Here is a 16804-nt window from a genome sequence, read left to right on the forward strand (position 1 = left end):
ACTAATACTTTCTTGTAGCTATGATGCAATATTTCATTCAGCTATTATTTGTGTTAAATGCAGTATTGGAAAGTGTTTTTCATTCTTCAGAGCAATTTTGTTTAAAACTAATGAGTTTTAATTAAATGTGCTGTTTTGGCATTAAAGTTTCACTGAGACAAATTTATCTGCTAACAATACAAACAGTGCTGTCAGCTTTAAAACATTTCAAGATTTATGGTGGAAACATGTTTCTTTCAGTTATATTACTTACTCAAGAGTACTTCACTAACAAAATAAATTTATGTATGTCTTCATGCTGTTTCCTTGTAAGTGTTACATGAACTCAAATACAGTTACTTGAATTAGAAAAAAATAAACGTACACAAACTGAGGGTTGGCAGCTAGTTTAGAATTGTATTTGTGTATTATTTTAGACTGGAAACATAATTAAAACAGAATGCTCTTTAATCCCTACAATTCTTTTGGATCATTTGAACAATAAATACTAGCCAAGGTGTACTTTTGTTATTGATGTCATCCCTTATTTCGCACATTTATGGAGTCACAAAATAGACCGCATAATACCAGTCAACACGGGTTTTCCATTGGCTTGTCAGTGATGTTGGCCAGCTGTTTGGCTATAAAGGTAATGCTGAACATTTCCTGTTTTTTGCCTTGACGTTATGACATAAACGGCTCATAGTTCATTATCTTCATTACTATTTATTTATTAGCTATTCTTTCAGTTATGTACCAGTCCAGATCAACCACCAATATGTTTGTTCGTCTTTGTACATTGACCCTGTCTAACCACAGACACACCTGCTCAGTCTTACAGTAACATTCATCCAACAGTTGTACTCTTTGTTTTTTTTGTCTCAAGGCTGTCTAATTTGTGGAAGAGTTACTGTACCTTGTTTAAATTCACCTGCAACCCACACACACACACACACACACACACACATTAATTTATAAGTACTGTAAGGCTTAAAGAGGTCAAATGATCCAAGGTAAGTTATTACCTCCCCCTTCTCTTTGTCTGACAGCATTTTCTGAATAAAGTCTTTTATGTACTCACCATTTTTGAGTATCCCTGCCTTGAGCACTGACAACATTAAAGAAAATCTTTTCTTCAAAGATATCTGTTTTTTCACTTCCCAGAGAAAATGTCTGGCTGGAAAAGTTAAACCGAGATTATTTTGCTTTAAGTCTGCCCTCCGTTTGCAAGAGCAATGGAAAAAAGAGCGTCCAATAGGTAGAAAACTACTGAGGCTGTAACCCAGATTAAACAATAATAAAACCATCTGTAAATATGTATACAACTACATTCTCTTCTTACTGTTGGATTGAAGTAAAATGGGAAAAATAGCACTGGAAATTGTATTAAATAAATATTGTTAATACATTCTAATTGGCTTCCTAATTCTTTGTTTCTGTGTTGCATGTTTAAGTGGATCATCATTGAACAACAGAAACATTCTGCATTTTAGCTACATGCACAGTGAGTATGATGTGTACAGATTCTGCATAGCATGTACACTAGATATCCTCTTCACAAGGTTCTGCTGCTGTAATATGAATAACACATTCCAGGCTTTGCTCAGCAAGCTTTCTATGAAACCCATTCATTGAGCCTTAGGTGCTCCTGCAGGCTGTTAGGACAACCATGCAGACGAGAGCTGTACAGAATAACAATATGAAGAATATGCTAGTGTGCTAGTTTCTTCATGCTCTTGTGGTTTCTATTCTCAAGACAAATTGTGTAATACTGCAAAAATGAAATGTCTTCAAAGTAAAGATAGAAATTCAGAAAGAAATACCTGAAGGGACATCATAAGATATACGTGTTGACCAGTTATATTTATTTTCTTTGTAATGTTTATGGTTTACACTCTTGCTCTGTGTAGAGCTTCAAACTGTCACAGTGTAGTTTATTACATTTAGAACACATGAATGAGTCCATACATGTATACTGTTTCTGCTTGTTACTGCACATTGACTCATTAGTATACTATGCAATGTAGCAATGACAATTTATGAATTTAAGGTATTGTCTTGCACTGCTTTAAAGCTAATTGTTTGTTTTGTTTTAAGTTGTAAACTTTGAGGTTGTATTCTTTGAGCATGGCCTTGCTCCGTCCATTGTATATTTTTCTGATTTGTTCGTGGCTATTATCATTTTAACCTTCCTGTAATGGAGAGTAGTAATCTGTATATCCGTTTTGGAACAATCTGAAACTGCAGTTATTGAATGACCCACTAGAGGACAGTGTTTATACACTCACTGCAGCCAGGACAGAAAGCTGTTGTCAGTCTCAACATCCATCATATGAGGCAACACACTAAATTCTGAGTCGTCATTTTATCATAAAAGACAACGTATCTACAGGTGGTGGATTAAGTGTTTATGGACTTCTTTAAATTCATTTGGATAAAGAAGGAATAACGTGCAGATGACAGAACATGTCTATGTGCAATCTCAAAGGTGGTGGTTTCACTTCTCATCTGGATTTCCATTGGTAGTCCTTTTTTCTTCCTCAATCCAATTCCGCTTTAAGAATCAACAGGAGTGCCCTGGTGAAAGGCAGCATGCAGAAAGTGACACGGACCAGAGTTCCTGTGAATTGTGCTTATCATTTGCACATGAGGCCATGCTTGGCGTGTGTGGAGCTTGTAGGTTCTGTGTTGAAGCAAGCATACTGTGTGTGTTCACAATCTTAAGTATAGCTTTGGGTTAATTATAATATAAGAGGTGAATTATGATGAATCAAAGAAATCTCCCTTTCAATTTTCCCTGAGCTCTTGCCCGCTTTAACTGTGCTCACTTAAGTGGCCACTTGGTAGCTGACTGATGTTAAAGCTGAGGATTCAGTCTTTGTAATAAAACCTCTAGCCCAATATAGAAACCTTTGGAAAGTTTCTTCAGTAGGTTAGAGCTTTTCTAGAATCCTCTTCTAGAATTTCTAAAATCATATTCAAAACATTTACATCCCCAACCAATCCTCCATTACAACTCAAATTACAATGTATAGTTGACTATTTTTTTCCTAATTGCATGTTTCATGTAAGTGTCTTGCAGATCCTTTGTTTTGGAAAGTGTTGCCTGAATACTGTGACTTTCATTATTAGTAACTTTCTGTTATATTTAGCTAGTCTAGACCATACATTTGTTCACCCTGCCAAAGCTGACACAGCAGCAAGCTTTTAACTTTATTGAACTGTCAGAATGCTATGTGCTTAATGATGGCTACAAAATCTCTGTGAACCAAGAGCAAATGGCTTTAATAGTATAGAAAGCTTCACACTGAATGTGTTATATTGGTCTGAACAGGAAAACCCAAGTGCAGACTTGGACATGTAGACAGAAATAAGGTAAATATGAAAGTTATTAAAAGACACAGGCAACTTGGGCTGAGGCTTGGGCTAATAAAGTGTTATGGTTTTCAAATTGGCTGTTGATGGGTATCTTAAAGGTGCTGTGTCCAGGATTGTGAAGAGCTAGGACTTAGCCAAATAATTTGAACATCTACAACATCTCAGTCCCTCCTCCTCTTTCTGCTAAAAGTCCAACCAGTCTTATAAGCCCCTCGCCCCACAAGGAAATTAATGTGTGTGCATGAACAGTGATTGACACGCAGTTAGAACCTTGTAAGAGAGTGACAAAGAGAGAGCGAAATCTATTTCCCGGCAGGGCGGAGAGGTGGCCAACTAGGGTGCTCAATACTGCAAACCAAGCCCCTCTGGTTTGCAGGCTGAATGCACAATGCTGTTCCTGAGAAATCACTTTGCAAATCCATTATCCATCCATTGGCCAAATCTAAAATGTTCTCTGCTCTCTGTTGTCTATAGAGTACCCATCCCATAATAGTCCTGAGCCGTGGAACTGGCTGACTGCCTCACTCTCTTTCTTTCTGTTTTTCTCAGGCCTTTGTCCCTCCGCTGAAACCGCAAAACAGTGAACTCTTGTGTGACTTGTTCAATTTGTGCCAGTCACAATCACGCTAAATGTGATGATGTTGGAACCTAAACATAACAACTTCCTTTCACGTGTCCATAGAAGTAGCCTAAATTAATGAAGTGTATTAATACAATGACTGATGTATAAAAATCACCAGCAATACTGACAACAATGCCAAAGTATGCAGTATCACCTATATTTACAGTAATGCAAACAATAGTAGCAAAAGACAGTAAAAAACAACATATGTGTATAAAACAACCAAAAAACCTTAATAAATTAATCTGCAAAGGTGCTATCTAATAATTTTTTTGCTATGCCATGGTCAAAAGTCAACAGTGTCCTGCCTCTTATGTTGCCTGGGTTGTAACTGCACTCTTCTTGAATAGCAGTTGTAAATAAACCATGTAATCTTGGTACATTTAGGCCATTACCACAACATTAAAGAATTGATGGGCAATTTCCAAATTGCCCCATAGTTTTTAGATTGTTACTGCATTTAATGCTTTCTGCACAGCAAAAGCAAAACGAATCTCTGAATCAGTTGAAACCCATTTGGAAAATGGAAGCAAGGCATGAAATAAGAAAGAGAAACAAAAAAACAAAGAAAGACAGGGAGAAATATAAAAAGGAGTTTTGTATAATTCAATTCAATTCAAAGTACTTCCCAAAAGGGCCAATTGTTCAATAAAAAAATTTATGAATTTAATTTATAAAATAAATAAAATTGTAAACATACAGTATACACGACATACACAGTGACGAGGACAGAAAGGAACCAAGTAAAGGGGACGAGAAGCACCTGTTTGTTTGACAGCAATGCTTTTTTCTGGTCTGAAAGAAATTCTATAGATGTTGTTAACCCCTGAGTCAGAGGTCACAGTAGTCCATCTGGGAGAGAATCAATGGGGAATGGGAAAACAGAAAATAGAAATAACGAGGTGATGAAAACAAATTCAGCACAGTGATGGGCCGGTTCAGAGATTAGAGGAGGAGAATGGTATAGGAAAAAAAATTCCAATTCCAAGTTTTAGAACTTGGAATTGTATTGCGTGCAACATCCACCTGCGACTTTCAAAGTAATACAATAGCTTGCTGTTTCCTTAAGACACAAATAAAAAATTAGAACAAAAAAAAATTACAGAGATATTGTAAATTGCATTCATGTATTGTGTAATATACTACAGTCATAGGAAAGAGACAAAAAGAGTAATAGAAGATAACTTGAAAGTATATAATAATTATTTGCTGCTGTTACTTTTGGTGAGCTGAAAAGGCATCTCATGGGCACAAGAATAATATTCTATAGGAACTAAATGTGCTTTTTTCCATTACATGGTACTTGCGCAACTCGGCTCGACTCGGCTCGGCCTTGGTGCCCCGTCATCCTTTCTCCATTGTCGATTGGTAGCCTACCGCCTCAGGTGAGCTTGGCTGATCGTCATAGCAGTACCTGTCAGCAGGTACTAGGGACATTTTTTGTAATGGAAAACTTAAAAAGGCGAGTAGAGTTGCCGTGAGTCGAGGTGAGTCGAAGTGAGTTGAGCAGGTACCATGTGGTGGAAAATGCTGTTAGATGGTCAAGTAAAATACTGACACAACATGAGTCATCAAGCATGGAGTATTTTGTGGCCTAAATGTAATTTAGAAAAACCATCATCTTGAAAAATCTTTGATTTCTAGCCAGCTCAATGCATTGACTTTTGAAACTGTGGATGACAGAGTTAGAAGGTAATATCTCTCAAATTCAGCTCCAAAATGCTGCCTGCCCAGGGAGCCTCGACAAAATGTAGCAACATATTTTTTTAAACAGACACGGGGTTGCGTGCAACCTTTTGTGTGCGCAAGTGCTCTTATTATTACGGTCAGAGTACTAAAGTATAATCCACTTTTTATTTTAAACAAAAAAGAAAAATTAGTTTACGAGTCTATGAAACTATAAGTTCCGTTTTTTCGTTATTTGTGTTTCTGTTTTAACCCAACAGTAAGAACAGACACAGAAGAGACACAGACACATACATTTTGCAACGTGCATTTGTTTTATAAATCTGAACTAAAAACTAGTTTTAGTTTTTTATTATGTCCTCATTTGCTCACGTGTTAAAGATCAAAAGTGCCTCACATCACTGCAGGGCTGGACCGGAAGTAACATTGACGTGTCAAAACACAAAGTGTGTAAAACTACAGGCTTAAAGAACCAGGCACTTTGAAAATTAATTGGTGACCGTCTGCTTTAGATTAGGCTAAATTGAGCCATTGTTTTGTTTATAAAGTATTCAGTTGAGTAGCAATAATTAATAGGTTACTGTGGAAACTCCCCTGTTCCATTAATTTTACTTTATTTAAAACACATACCCATCATCCGCTACCAAGGTTGTAAAATGGATGTTGTTTTAAAATAGTAGTAGGATAATAATAGTTAATTTAAAATGACATGGCCCCACTAACTAACTAACTAACTAACTAACTAACTAACTATCATGTCTGGTCCCTTTGTAAAGTTTATGTGTTCAGTTTATTTTATGTTTTCTGTTGGTTTTCAATTTCCTGTTTTATTTTGTAGTCTCTCCATTCCCTCCATGTGTCGTCTGGTTTACTACCTTTCTTATAATTAGCTAGCCTGTGTGATTGCCTGGCTTTCCCCTAATGTCTCGCACCTGTGTCTCATTGTCGCCTCTATATCTTCCCTCTATTCATTGTGTTCCTGTTTTTTTTTCTGATTCCCTGTGTTTTTGACCATTGTCTACTTTTGGATTTCTTGTCCTGCCTGTTGTTCTGGATACTGTTACCCGTGAGTTTGATGTGACCGTTGCCTGTTTTTGTACTTCCCCATTGCATGTTGTTTTTGGACACTGTTCCTTGTGTTTATTAGCTTTGCTAATAAAACCATTTGAACTTTACTCACCTGAGTCGTGCTATTGTGGGTCGTCCTGCCTCTGCAAGCGTAAGTCACTCACTCACTCACTCACTCACTAACTGTTGTATGAAGATAAGTATGCAAACATCCATCCATCTTCATCCGCTTATCCAGTGTCGCCTCGCAGGGGCAGCAGCTCCAGCAGGGGACCCCAAACTTCCCTTTCCCAGCCACATTAACCAGCTCCAACTGGGGAATCCCGAGGTGTTCCCAGGCCAGGTTGGAGATAAAATCCCTCCAGCTAGTCCTTGGTCTTACCTGAGGCCTCATCCCAGCTGGACGTGCCTGGAACACCTCCCTACAGAGGCGCCCAGGAGGCATCCTTAACAGATGCCCAAAACACCTCAACTGGCTCCTTAGGCTAAGGAGCAGCAGCTCTACTTCCTCACATTTCACTGAGCTTCTCACCCTATCTCTAAGCGAGACGCCAGCCCCTCTCCTGAGGAAACCTATTTCGGCCCCTTGTACCTTGGATGTCGTTCTTTCGGTCATGACCCAGCCTTCATGACCATAGGTTAGGGAAGAAACAAAAACTGACCCGTAGATCGAGAGCTTTGCTTTCTGGCTCAGCTCTCTTTTTGTCACAACGGTGCGATAAATCGAATGTAATATCGCACCCGCTGCACTCCGAGCAATCTCCCGCTCTATTGTCCCCTCTCTCGCAAACAAGACCCCAATGTATTAAAAGTCCTTTACTTGGGGTATATTGTGCAAACATTTGCTTTTTAAAAAATACACACATGGACCTATACACCCAAAATATTATTCAATTTAGATAAGCCACCCTTGCTGGTTGAGGCGCTTGGAGGGATTTTGTGTGTCATTTTTCTGATTTAAAGGCTTATTCTGTACAAACCAAATGTGAGCCTGACAGTGACGTTTAGATGTCAGAGAGACAAAATATGTTCAGATTACGGATCCTTTACAGTGTGGTGTTAATCAAAATCAGCAAAAGGTTGCACGTAGAGCATTTTGAGAGCTACTCTGTCATGATTAAAACAACTGGAGACTTGCATAAATTGACGAATGGTAAGTAAAACTTTATTAAATCAAAATCGGACCACAGATTTTCTGTTCAGCTTGAAGGCAGTCGGAAATGGCTGGAAACTGTCAGACTTGAGAACGGATTTTGTCACTGGTCCCATCCACATTACAGGCGAGGCGCAGTTCATCTCGAACAAGCCTAGTTGGTGAAAAGCAAAGATAAGATATCTTATAAGATAAGATATGTTCTGCTCTGCCTGCTTCTCAAACCTACAGCCGCCTGGATCTTGTAGGGGGTTATCGATGCCCACGTGTACATGACGTCAGAGAAACTCAGGCCCAAGTCCGACACAAATCTAACCAGCCTGCAACGGGCGGCGATGCAGTGATCGATTCTGCGCTGACCTGGCTCCTCTCGAACGGGCCTAATGAAGTGACAGCACATGCATATTAAACTTTCCATTTGACATTTGTTGTCTTTAATGGTTACTTCTCTCTAAACTTGTTTTGCGTGAAAATATTCCATAGATGATAGAGGAGCAAAGATGGGGATGTATTTGAAACCTGTATTTGAATTGATGTCCAGTTTTTCTAATGGGAGACAAACAGTGGAAAACAGCCTGTAGGCCCTGAAAAAACAGAATGTACTCTATGCCCTGTATATAGCGACACACACTACTGTAGGCCCACACAGACATTTCTTTATATGCTCACGCACACACCAAAATTCAAACACTAGTTCTCAAGATGTGCTGCGCTTTGCTTGTGCCTCATTTATGTTGAGGCACCATATGGAACATTCACAGAGCTGAGGAAGAAACGTGTGTAATTTTGCTCAACATTGTCAGGAGAAGGAAAGTAAAAACTGAAGTCTTATTGAAAACAAAGCACCATCTCCACTCATTTCAGTCGTGAAAGGTATCTTCATAATTTCATGAATCTGGAGAGAAAGATTAGACATGGACTTTTGGAAGCTACTATGTAGTAACTGTTCTCATCAAATGACTCTCTTCTTTCATTAAGATTAAATGAAAGAGGAGAGTGATTAGAAAAATTTACTCAAGGCAGTTTTTTCTGTCATTGGAATATAAACATGGGATCAGATCTCAGATTGGGTATGAAATGAATGTTGGCTTGTGCAATTTAGGGAAAACTGCAGAACTTTCACAAATCAGGTAACTTGAAATTAAAGCAATCTAAAGAAATATGATAGATGAGTGCCTTTTAATACGATGATCCAAGATTACAATTCCATGTTCAATATTCTTTCCTAATAGATTGTTAAGGTTAATGGGTTAAATTGGGCTTATTTAAAGATTTTCTGTTTTGACTATCCATTGTTATGGTTCTCTTATAGGAGGTGATTGTACATGTTCGGGTACCAGTGTCACTGCATCTCCAAAGCTCAGTAAAACTGATTAACTATAAAACAAATGTCTCAACAAATATCTCAACATGACCTACTGACAGTGGGTATTCACAGCAATGATCAAAATACACAATGGAACCTCAAACTGGGCTCTACATAAACAATGCTGTAGTTCTCAAGGTGATCTTTTCTCACTTATTACATCTTTATGATGTGAGTGAGAGAAAATCCCCTCTTGGTACAATAACACCCTTTTAATGAAATACTTTTGGGGAGACAATTGAAATGAAGCAGGGGGATCCTTATTGCTTCCACCTTTTTCCCTTTATAAGTGTTGAAGTAGTGGAGTCCTTTATTTTGTTACAGTACATGTTCCCTCCCTTCAGAGGCCTCTATTTGCACTGAGAAGAAAGAGAAAAGTATGATTGCATTACACGGAGGAGAGGATATTGCAACGGTATGATGAAATCAAATTCAAGCCTTATGTCAAGGCCTTGCCACCTGTCACAAAATCAGTTTCCTAGCTGCTGGCAAGGACTGTCCAGCTTCTCCCTCCGTGTCTTTTCTCAATCTATCTCTATCTTTTTCTCTATGTTTGCCTCTCTCTTGTGTTACTTGCAGACATATTGTATTTGTCCAGAGAAGTAGCGAAACAAAAAAGTGTGGTGGACACTTTGACACTTTATACGTATGGCAGTAAGACAAGACATCTGTTTGCTGTTTTGTCTGTCTGGGACATGGAGTAGTAGGTGAGGGGAATGAGAAATACCAGACTGAGCTGAATATTTTGAACAATCGGCAGTCCTTTTTGATCTAAGTCTTTTCTCTCTCTCACTTCTACCTTCTTAAAGTGGGTGATATATTATATGGTAACAATGTTTCAAACCATGATGCCTAAAAATGTGATGTACCGTGAAACAAAAGTGGTATAAGTCTACAGTTGCAGTGTTTACATTCTGGTTTCCGCCCTCTCTTTCACACTCTTGTTTCATTCATTGCCATTGTCTTTCATTGCCTTGGACCGAAGTCTGCAAAAGGCACTTTGTTGAGAGACATCACTTCATTCTTGAAGGTGATGACCAGCTATTCATTCTATCACATTCACAACTTTCAGCTGCCACATCTTGCTTGCATTTCTTTCAGCTCAGTAGCTATTCTCACCTCTTTAAGGCACATCAGCTGTCCCAATCTGCCTTGATTTCCCTCCAGCTGTTCTCATCTGGTAAAAAAGGCAGCTCTGATTCTTTCATTCACCTCCTTCCAGGCTGCTCCAATCTTGTCATTGTAGTCCTTCCGGAAAGCTCAAACTCTCTCTGACTTCATCTGAATAAAGAGACTCTCCAGAGAGGTATTTTCTTTTCTTTTTTTTATCCCTCTTTTACCTCCTAAATACTGTTCTACACTTATTGTTATTGTTTGGATTCAGTATGCAGTTCTCCTTTTAAGAATACGTTTCCAAAAAATGTAGCTTAAAGCTGCAATTACTATCCTTTTTCTACAATCTTAAATTCGCATCACGTTAACTTTTAAGTTAATATGTACAAAAAATTAGATTACTTTGTTTAACTCTCTCTTCTACTCTCTACTCCCCCAGTTGTCTTCCTTAGTTACATAAATGTTGGAAGCTTCATAATAACCGCCAATGCCAGCCCCAATCAATGTTTCAGCATGACTCTTTGGAATGATTCTAAGATGCTTTATAAATAGTCTTGGACTATTAACTGACAACATGAATCACTTTGGAAACTCAGACAATTGATAAGTGCCACAAATCCTCTCCATGCACTGAGAGCATTGACAAACAAATGCAGGACAGATGGGCCGGCAGTTGGCAGGTGACACTGTTAATCACGTAATGAGGAGAGGAGAAAAGCTCTCTGGAACCAGTGAGCCTGTTGAATAAACACTGAACACAAAGATACAAGGAAAGTAAAGAGCCAGAGTGTAAGAAGGCAGATGGTGCGGGCATCACCGTGCCATAAATGAAGTGATTCCATACCCAAATAGGAGGCTTTGGTTGCCTGAGTGAGCATGGTCCATAGCAATTCTACCTGGGCTTTACTTTGATTTGACGCTGTGAACCTATTCTATGAAGGACAATTGACAACCAATAACCTGTTGCTACAGTTGCTTGCAGGGTTTGTCTGCTGTTTGATCATTGTGACATTGTTTTCAAGTTGTTGTTTGATACATTGTTATTCTAAAAAAGAAAGTTCAGTGTGTGTGAGGAATGCTTGGCCACAAGCTGGGAATAATGGACCCAGTGAAGAGATCAGCATAGCTCTATGTTCTGCTCAGCTAAACTTTTGGACTGTCCCTGCCTTTTGGGGGGTTAAACTATTTATATTAGATAGATATTAGATTTAATTCCACATGAATTAAGGGGGACTGTTTAAAGACTATGAGGAAGCATGGTGTAAGGAGTGTACAGAGCAGAACAGGGGAGTGAAAAATTGAATTACTGCAATATGTGTTGCCCAAGATTCTGTAGCTCTTGATAATCATATTTCATTTGAAATGAGAATATGTACTGGAGGCTATATTTATGGAAGAGGATTAGGGCCATGAGTCAAAAATAAATTTGAGTTCTGAGTTTAAAGCCAGAATTCTGAGATTAAAGTCTCAAAATCTCAGAAATCTGACTTTAAAAGAAAACGTTTCACATATGGTCCTAATCCTCTTCCAAATGTTGTAATGGACATTAGTGAAGACAACAGTACATACAGTAGATTAATTGATATTACTGATTGAAAATATACGGTAGATACAACAGTCTTCTTTAGAGTTGAGCTCTGTGCGCTGCCACTACACTGTCTCTGTCCATGGTGCTGAACTGGAGGTTGGAGAAAGTCACTTCCTGTGGCGTTTCAACAGAGTAATTACAGTTATCACAACACTATACACAGTAGTTGCTCTATATTCAATATCCAAGGACTGTGTTGCTGAATGAGCATTAGCCTTAATCCATTACTGTAGTTCAGCTCAGTTCAGTATTTCTAGATTTGAATGCTCTCTTTGGCAATGCCTTCACACAGCGGTTCGTCATCCTGAATAAACAGCAAAAAGACATCTCTATAGAGTTCACCTTAGTGGGGATGACACAGAATGCTTATGAAAACCATGGAACTTTTTACCATTTCTACTCTGTTGACAAAATGCAATAAGGCAATTTCACCTACAATAATTAAACGTCTGAGACTGCTTTGATTTGTAGGCAGGTGTGACATTGAATGGACTGGTAAATTCACCATGTTAACTGCGTGATAAACACTTTTCTTAATCCTTAATAGGTTTGTTAAAAAACTAATTTCACACCAGAAAATAATTAATTCTGTTCTGCAATTTCTTGAGGTTACCATGGTGTCACAGTGGATTTATATTTGTTGCTAACAGTGGATAAAGGAGGCATGTTAAAAATGAAAGTTAGGATCCAGTCCGAGTGAAATTATTATGTTTTGTTGATTAAGACAGATCATTTTCCCTTTTTATTCCTGTGATTTTAGCTACTCAGCATTTGCAAAGATAACATGCACACACACACAAACAGAGCATTGTGGTAATGTAATGAATAATTTATGAAAACATGCAGTGTGTATGCTATCTTTGCATTGTGTCTTTTTACTGTCACTGTTTATGGTCCTCTGCTTTATTTACTCCTTTTCTACTTTGTCATGAGCATATATTTGCTCTGTCCCTTTTGTAGCACCCTAACGGCAGAGAGAGTAAAGTAGTATTTTGATGGACTGTACATGATACATGGTGGCTTCTTCATATTTACCATACAAATCAAAAAAAGAACTATACAATGATCAAAAACATACATACATGCACAAACATTCATTAATTATTCTGCAAAGCAGAACAGTTGCTGTTATTAACGCTTATGTTATGTTATGTGTTTACACTGACACAGCCCTTATCTGTGCTAAATAATTCAGGACATTTACAAACTGATGGCAAATGTTCAGTGCTACTGTGCACTGTGGTTTTGAAGAAGTGTTGTGCCATTCTCTATATTCCATCAGAATTATCAAGTGTTTGTCACCTGGGGAATACATGTCTGTATTGGGCTGTGTACTGCCATTTCTAAAGCACAGTGTATTTTCCCGAAGGAACACAACAAGACTCAAGGAAAAGACACCCCTACACCAAATATGTCCAGTGTGTATGTGTACTTATGTTGTTAAAGATTAAGGCAAACTTGAAATGGGTGTTATAGGCAAATATGCAGGAAAATCTTGCATTGCATCCAAACAGAGTTAAAATGCAGCCCAAGTGGGTCCATAAAGCCAGAGCTGTCTTTCAGCATCAAAAGAGGTCAGTAGAACTCATACATGGGCTTCTTTGAATGGAATTGCTTGTTTTGTTCTCCTTCCTAAATCTGAAAAGAGCTGCATGCCTCCCGTTTACAAACTTACTGATGATCATCATCTTGGACCACACCAATGTACATAGGTAGATGTCCCTTGACTCCACAGTATGTTTTCTAAGTGGCATGGTTGCACTGTCGTTCCCCTGCACAGTGTATGATCTATTCCATCCTTAGCTTAAGTGCCCATTGCTGTATTAACAAGGAAGACTGTGATCCAAATGCCTGTAGAAAACGTCAGATCAAAGCCCCTGAAAAACACTGCATGGCCCCGAAGGATAATGAAATGTTGGAAATGTCAGAGCTCATTATTACACAAAAGCTCTCTTGTAGCTGGTAGAGTGTCAGTGTTTTGCTTGAGGCACGTTCATCTGCATGGATAGTGACATGGAAACTGAAGATCACTGAAAATGATATTCTGAAGGCTTAGTTTAGAGCTCTTCAAAAGCCCAAATGTAAAATCACATGTAGAAACCATGCCTCATGTCCAAGGCTAATGTTCTAAGGCTTTAGACTTTTACATTCAGCCTACTATTGAATGTTGCTTTTCTTCATTCCTGCTTCCTTCACAGATTTAAATCACTGTTTGTACCTCAGGGTGGAGTTGTTGGAAGAGGGAGAGATGCTGCCTCGAAACCTTACTGTACATCACCCAGAAGATTCTAGTCTATATGGCAGTTTAATCTCATGGGACATAAATTGGGATTCAACTACAAAGTGTGTCAATAATGTTAAAAATATGTCCATTTCTAATTCTAGTAAGTGCTTTAAAACATTTCTACTTGGTAAAAGCAAGTGTATGTCCATGGCAAGCTGGCCATGGACGGCTGGCAAACTTACGGCAAACTTTAATTGGAATTTTTCAATACATTTTTGGGACTATACAGTTAGCCTCTGAACAAAAGCTAACAGTTCATGTACCTATCTTTCTTCCTTTGTGCATTTACAATTAAATACAATATACAATACAGAAATCTACAGTAACAATTCAATGCAGAGGTGGAATAAAAAACTACCACAGGCTTGTAATCGGGATCCCAATCCTCCTAATGTGAATGTTTGATGGCATGACATAGTATAGTCAATGAGTTTCCAGAGCTTTTGGCCAATGACCGCCTTACAAGACTTCCTTTCTGGTACACGCTTGACCTGGATCAAAAGACGTCCTGTCTTTTGATCCAGGTCAAGTGAAATACTTCCTGCATAGATGCTGCTGGCAATAGCGGAGTTGTTAATTTCCAGGTTGCTGCTGACTTTAACCCGGATACCTTCTGTAATGCAGTGGAGCCCAAGAGATCATCAACAAGAAGCAGAACCCGCCAAAGTCCCTTACACAACGCTAAACGCTGTTTAACAACAGGGGACCACTTTAATTATTCATGCTTCACAAATCATTTGGTAGTCATTTATGAATATTTGATAATGGGGGCCTTTTTGAAAACGTTGAACTTGGTTACGCAAAATATCTCTGAGATATTCAGAATAAACCAAAACAAATGATTTGAACAGATTTAAAAAAAATATCTATCTATATATATATATATATATATATATTTATATATATATATATAAATAATAAATGTGAATGTAATTTTTGAATTATATGAATCGTGTTACATACATATGTGGTGTTCTGTCATCATTATATGGACAGCACAGGCCTAATATTGTGCTTGTTCTAAACAAATTATTGAATATCATGTTGTCTCTTATTAAATTTAATTAAGCTAATAACCCAATTATATAGTTTTTTTTATTTATAGTTATTTATTAGACTTTATATAACACATTAACAATATTAATCAGCATAGGCTCCTTAAAAAGGTATCTCCTTGGAAACCTCAATTAACCTTGATTTATTCGAGACACGCTCGTTAAACCCCTCCTGAGACAACAGCCTGGTATAATGTGTGTGGTGGTTCAGCTCTGCGAATAATGAACGGAAACTGGAGTTCTCCCTCTGAACAAACTCTCCTTTTCTCTAAAAGCGCTAGATGGCAGGGCAGGGCAGGCTATGAGCGCACAGCACGCAGCAGCCTGCAGGACTGAGACTGAGTCCACTGTTTAGTTCTCAGCACTTGTGCGGTTCGCATCGCCTTCTGCTGCTTAGCTGTGTCACTTTGAAGGCAATATTCCCCGAAGATAGCGCTTTACCTTCGTGGTCAAGACATCCCCCGTGGACACCGACCCTCGTCAGGACATCAAGTTTCGTCTGGAGGAGCGTAGGACCTGATTAAAGGACGCCATGCATTACTTCTGGATATACAGCGTTTGGATCCCCGGCGCCGCTTTTCTCTTCGGATTTCAAGGCAAGAATCTTCTCTTTCATTCTGTACTTTTGTAGTTAAAAGTTGAATTTTGATATAGATTGCAATTGATGTGTAGCCTAGTAATGCGGTATGGCGCAGTTTGGAGTCTTTTGGGATTGTTTGGGGCAGACTTGATTGCCTGTTAGTGCCTGTGGTGGTTCACCAGGCTCATTCTATTAATGCATGGCTCTCTGAGTTCTGGCTGTTGCGCATCTTGAATATTGTATCTGCGTTTTGTGCGTGCTTGTAATGTCAAAATGACTTGGGTGAAATAAACCGCCGGTGCTCGGCAAGGTGGAGATTTGCTAACTTGATATGTGTAAAGGCTGGAGGAGTGGCACGTACATCAAGTCTGCCTTTGTTTTGTAGAAAGAAACAAATACATAGATGCACTTTCCAAAATTGTAAGAGCAAAGCTAGGATGAGCACTTACCTGTGACAGCTAGACAATAATCTGTTGCATTGTGTGTGAGGGCCTCGTGCATTCTACAGCAGCAGGTTGTGGTTGTTTGAGGCCACTGGCTTTCCTGGCAACTAGCTAGTCATTTAGTGGTTGGTACTGTATGTTAAAGTGATATGCTGCTGGTCAGGCATCTTTGTTGTTGTTTTTGATCATGAATACCAACATAACTGTCTCATATGCATTGGCTTCCATAAATGTACGTATTGTAACTCCAGATTCAATGAGTATAGGCATAGTCCTCTAAGATCCAGGCCATCTACTTCACTGACATTGGCTGAAGGAAAATGCTGATGTTGGGAGCAGATCTCTGGTCTAGCAGCTGTTAAATGCAGTAACTGTGGATATAATAGAGGCCCGTGCAGGGCTCAAGGGCACAAAATAAATCTTCACTTCTCCAACTACGCATGTGTGAGGGATAAACCCAATAGCAACAGCTCTTACCCGCAAACTACA

General features: G+C 38.7%; 1 protein-coding gene across 1 annotated transcript in view; it reads left to right on the top strand.

Annotated features, from left to right (window-relative positions):
• The first annotated feature begins 15644 nt into the window (after window positions 1-15644).
• lsamp (limbic system associated membrane protein) overlaps window positions 15645-16804 on the top strand; it is a 603277-nt gene continuing 602117 nt past the window's right edge. The window contains exon 1 of the mRNA XM_034862364.1: window positions 15645-15888. Within this exon, the coding sequence (XP_034718255.1) occupies window positions 15825-15888 (64 nt within the window). The 5' untranslated portion in view covers window positions 15645-15824. The remainder of the gene's footprint in view (window positions 15889-16804) is intronic.

This window comes from Etheostoma cragini, chromosome 3, assembly GCF_013103735.1.
Source record: "Etheostoma cragini isolate CJK2018 chromosome 3, CSU_Ecrag_1.0, whole genome shotgun sequence".
NCBI lineage: Eukaryota > Metazoa > Chordata > Actinopteri > Perciformes > Percidae > Etheostoma > Etheostoma cragini.